This window comes from Penaeus japonicus, unplaced genomic scaffold (genome assembly GCF_977035675.1).
Source record: "Penaeus japonicus unplaced genomic scaffold, GWHDUDI00000001_assembly GWHDUDI00000039, whole genome shotgun sequence".
NCBI classification, from domain to species: domain Eukaryota; kingdom Metazoa; phylum Arthropoda; class Malacostraca; order Decapoda; family Penaeidae; genus Penaeus; species Penaeus japonicus.
In genome coordinates, this window is record NW_028234441.1 from 5,582,849 (window position 1) to 5,587,848 (window position 5,000).

The 5,000-nt window shown below is 51.1% G+C and overlaps 2 protein-coding genes across 5 annotated transcripts in view; one reads left to right on the top strand and one right to left on the bottom strand.

Annotated features, from left to right (window-relative positions):
* Positions 1–5,000, bottom strand: part of LOC122254247 (TBC1 domain family member 2B) — a 253,926-nt gene that overhangs the window by 36,500 nt on the left and 212,426 nt on the right. The window lies entirely within an intron of this gene.
* The window catches only part of LOC147466959 (uncharacterized), a 195,563-nt gene continuing 192,267 nt past the window's right edge, over positions 1,705–5,000 (top strand). For all 3 annotated transcript variants that reach the window (XM_086533209.1, XM_086533210.1, XM_086533211.1), the window contains exon 1: positions 1,705–2,066. In XM_086533209.1, coding sequence (XP_086389335.1) covers positions 2,007–2,066 — 60 coding nt within the window. In that variant the 5' untranslated portion in view covers positions 1,705–2,006. The remainder of the gene's footprint in view (positions 2,067–5,000) is intronic.

Below are 5,000 nucleotides of genomic sequence, written 5' to 3' on the forward strand. Positions count from 1 at the left end.
GAGAGAGTAGTAGAGAGAGAGAGAGAGTGAGAGAGAGAAGGAGACACTGAGAGAGGAGGAGAGAGAAACAGAGGAGAGAGAGAGAGAGGCGGATGAGAGTGAGAGAGTGAGAGAGAGAGGAGAGACAACAGAGGAGAGAACGAGAGAGAGAGAAACAGAAGAGAGAGAGGAAGAGCGAGATGATGAGAGAAGAGGAGAAGGAGAAACAGAGAGAGAGAGAGAGAGTGATGAGAGAGAGCGAGAGAGAGAGAGAGAAACAGGAGAGAGAGAGAGGAGAGTAGATTGGATGATTGAGAGAGAGAAGAGGATGGAGTGAGGGAGATGAGAGAGAGAAGCAGAGAGTAGAAACAGAAGAGAGAGAGAGAGGAGAGGAGAGAAACAAGTGAGAGAGAGGAGGAGAGTAAGCAGAGAGAGAATACAAGAGGCGAGAGATGAGAGAGAGAGCGAAAGAGAGAAGAGAGGAGTAGAGAGAAGAGAGAGGAGAGAGAGACGAGAGATAGAAAGAGAAAGAGAGAGAAGGCGATAGAGAGAGAAGCAGAGAGAGAGAGAGAGAGAGAGAGAGAGGGGACGGGATTGATTGATAAGAGAGAGAGAGAGAGTAGAGAAAGAGAGAGTGACTAGAGAGAAGAGCGAGGGAAGAGAGAGGAAAGAGGGAGAGAGGAGAAAGGGGAAAGGGAGGGAGTGGGATGAGGAAGTGAAGAGAGCAGAGAGCGATAAGAGAGAAGAAGGAGAGAGCATTGAGTAGAGGAGGAGAGAGAGAGATGAGAGAGAGAGAGACGAGAGAGAAAAAGAGAGAAAGAGAGAGAGGAGAGAGAGAAGAGAAGAGAGAAGGAGAGACGAGAGAGAGAGAGAGAGAGAGAGATCTTGTAGCAGAGGTGTGTAGAGTCAAGAGACCAAGAGAGAGAGAGAGAGAGAGAGTGAGAGTGTTGAGAGAGAGAGATACAGAGAGAGACGAGAGAGATAGGAGAGAGATGATGTTGAGAGAGAGAGAGATGAGAGAGAGTGGGAGAGCGGAGGAGGAGAGAGAGAGAGCCTGGACGGAGAGAAGGAGAGAGGAGGACTTTAGTAGCGTGAGTGTAGCAGAGAGAGAGACGAGAAGTCGAGAGAGGAGAGTTGAGAGGTTGAGGAGAGAGAGAGAGAGGAGGAGAGAGAGAGATAAAGGAGAGAGCCGTGAGAGAGAGAGAGTAGAAGATGAGAGAAGGACTGAGATGAGTGAGAGAGAGAGAGAGAGAGAGAGAGATCGGGAGAGCGAGGGGTAGAGAGAGAGAGTGAGACAGAGAGAGAGAGACAGAGGGAGAGATCAGAGAGAGAGAGAGAGAGAAGAGCAGAGAGAGAGCGAGAGATGATGAAGAGATCGAGAGAGCAGACGAGACGCGTGAGAGCGAGAGCCCGCACCGTAGAGGAGGAGACGAAGAGGCAGAAGAGAGGCAGAAGGAAAGAGCGCTATGTAAAACAATAGTGTGTCATTACCATACCGGTATCAAATCTACCGCCCCAGCTCTCCATCAGGTAGTCGCCACGTCTTGATGAGTGCCGTAGCCCTTCCCCCCCTCCCCCCTCCCCCTCCCTCTGCATGCACGGAAGGCGCAAGTCCTCCTCCTCTTCAGCAATCCAAGACGACATTCCTCCTCCTCGATCGCCCTCGCCGCCTCCTTCCGTGGCGAGGTTTACATAAGCGCGCGGAGATTTTTCCTTTGCTTTTCCCGCGCGACCCCGGCTGGCTGCACGAGGCCCCGCCCCTTAGGACCCGGTTGCCCCGCCCCCCGATCCTCTTCCTCGCCCCCCCTCCCCTCCTCCTCCTGCCCCTCCCCCGGCGGAGTGTCCGCGGGCCGTCGCCGCCGCCGCCGCCGACCCCGGCTCGATCCGCGAACCCGACCAGAGCGTCCCGGACCACAGTTGGGGACGGTCGTGATCCTCTCGTGTTACAGCAGCAACCCTCAGTGCGCCTGACACTTCTTCCCCCTCACTCTCTCCATCCTGCCGGCGTGTGTCCTTCCCTCGCCATCATGAAGTACAGTCTCCTGCTTCTCGTCGCCCTCGGCCTGCTGTGCGCCGCTTCTGCTAAGGTAAGGACGAAGGGCGTGTGTGCTTGCATAGTACACTATGCAGGTGTCCTTGTGTCACTAAAACGCCACCGGGACAGCCACGTCCCGCGAGTGTCTTCCTAGCATTATCCTTTGTGTGTTTTGGGCGTGGGCGCGTGTCGGGACGGCGTTTGAGTGTGTACACTGGGGAGGGCGTCTCACCTTGAGACTTGGACAGCGAAGGAGCCCGAGGCAGGGCGGGAGGCGAGGACAGGCACGAGGACAGGGAGGAAGCACCGCCTGGGAGCTCGGGCATCGCGTGACCTTCCCGTTTGCCCAGTCCTCGTTGGTGCCATTATCTTCCGATTTTTAGTGGCGCGCTCCTGTGATTTCACCTGACGGACACATTTTGCCTTTTAGCGCCTCTCTCTTATTTAATGCCTAGCTCCGGCACCAGCGAATGACTTTATCACGCGGCGCCGGACATCAAAGAACTATAAAACGGCAATAGCATGAGATCAATGCCGTGTCAGGGATAATTTCCCGTTAGTCAAGAGCCGGGAATAATCTCACCACTTCAACGTTAATTGACCATGTCAAGAGCTATGTTCACAGTAAAGATGTAGGTTTCTATCCATCCAACGATAATCTTTAAAGCGGATCTCGCAAAGTTATTATCCCATGCTTACACGCCCGTGCCACGAAGCTTATACAAATCTCTTTGGTTCATCACCGCGTTAAAAACACCCTTTCATTTTTAAACACTCGTACACACAGTCGTAAACACCTCGTGAAGTTCTAGCTTACATCCCTGAGGGCGGTCGCGACCCGGCATCCGGAGTAAGAGGGACGTTAGCGAGTCACTCCTTCGCGAAGGAGCTGACGTGGGGAGCCGCCCGCCCTTAAGAGGCACTCACATGGCTTAGGCCGAAGCTCTAGCCCAGTGCCAACGTCACCAACAAAGCGCCGAAATAAATGGCCACGCCACCGCAGTGGTCGTTCACAAAGTTCAAACCGGCGACAGTTGCTGGCAAAAGAAATGTCACTTGAAGACAAACGAACGAATAAAACTAAACAAACGAGACGAAACACGCACCCAGGAAGTAGCTTCGCCATTGCAGTCAGATTTCCTCCTGCTCTTCTTCTTCTTCTTCTTCTTCTTCTTCTTCTTCTTCTTCTTCTTCTTCTTCTTCTTCTTCTTCTTCTTCTTCTTCTTCTTCTTCTTCTTCTTCTTCTTCTTCTTCCTCTTCCTCCTCCTTCTCCTCCTCCTTGACCCTCTCTCCACACACATACGTAAAAGGAAAGGCACGGCCAACAGCCATTCTTCGTCGCCGTGACAAAGACGTATCGCCGGCGCGTCGTGTCATATCCACAAAGGTTATGAAAGCGGTCGGGCAGCGCAGGGAGTGCGGTTTGCTTGATTTATCCGCGACACTAAGTTTGCTGGACGGCCGCTCTTTGATGCGGACTCGGGACGAATGTGCGGGAGTAACGGTCCGAGGTGCGGAGTGCGAGGGGAATTAGAGGGGCGCCGCTGGTGGATGGCTTGTATGCACGGAGAAATGTGTGTGTGCTTGAGTGTATGAGAGAGGGGAGGGAGAAAGAGAGGAGGGAGAGGAGAGGAGGGGAGGGGAGTGAAAGGGAAGGGAGAGGAGTGGAGAGAGAGGACTGAGAGTAGAGAGAGTTGGAGACTCGATGAGAGAGAGAAGAGAGAGAGAGAGCGAGAGAGAGAGAGAGTGGCGAGAGAGAGGAGAGAAGAGAAGTATCTGGAGTTGAGAGAGAGAGAGGAAGGGGGGGGAAGAAGGGATAGGGGAAGGGGGAGAAGTAGAAGTATATATTTATAGATCTATATATCTATATATATATTATATATATATAATATATTATATATATGTATATATATATGTATATACACTATTCTGTTATATATATATATATATATACCTATATATATATATATATATTTACTATTATAATATATATATATAAATATATACAGAGAGAGAGAGTGAGTAAGAGCGAGAGAGACGCATGAGAGAGACGAGGATGAGACTGAGAGAGGGTTCGAAATTAGAGGTGAGAGAGATGAAGGAGCGGACGCGCGAGACGGGAAGGCAATTCTGGAGAGCTCGAGAAGAGAGAGCAGGAGATACTGAAAGAGGACCAGAGCCAACACCCGAGAGAAGAGCAACATAGAAAGTGAGACAGGAAAAAAAATGAAAGAACAAGACAGAGAGAAAGAAAGGGAAACCGAGAGAGCGAGAGAAGTGCATCGTCAGAGCGACCTGCAGGAAGGCCAGGAGTCGGTGAAGGACGCTGAGTATCAAGTTAAGATGTTTGCGTCGAGCACAAAAAAATCCACAGTCATTCAGAGCTTTGTGGAGGAAGAACAGAATAGAATCTAATATAGTCACAATGCCTTTGCTCTTATGAATCTCTCTCTCTCTCTCTCTCTCTCTCTCCTCTCCTCTCCTCTTCTCTTCTCCCCTCTCGTCCTCTCTCTCCTCTCTTCATCTCCCTCACTCTCTCACTCTCGTCCCGACAACCCCCTCACCACCTCCCATCCACAATCTCGATACTCCCTCTCTTCCTCTCTCATCACATTCTCAATCCTCATTCTCACTTCTACCTCTTTCTCTTTTCTCTCCCCTACTTCTTTCCACTCCTACAGGACCATTCCACTCTCCCATCGTCAGACACCTCGCTCCTCTCTACCATCTCTCGCTCCCTTTCTCTTTCACTCGCACCACTCTCATCCATCCTCTCTCACTCATCTTTCTCTCTCTCTCTCTCTCTCTCCAATCCCTCCCTCCTCATCACCCTTTACCCTGTTTCCTTATCTTCCGCCCTCTCTTCAATTTTCTCTCCCTGCTTCTGCCTCTCATGCAATTGACCCTCACCCTATTTCATGACAATCCGTGCACATCCTTGTACTCTCCTTGTACTATGTACTGCTCTTCCCCATTCCGGCAAAAA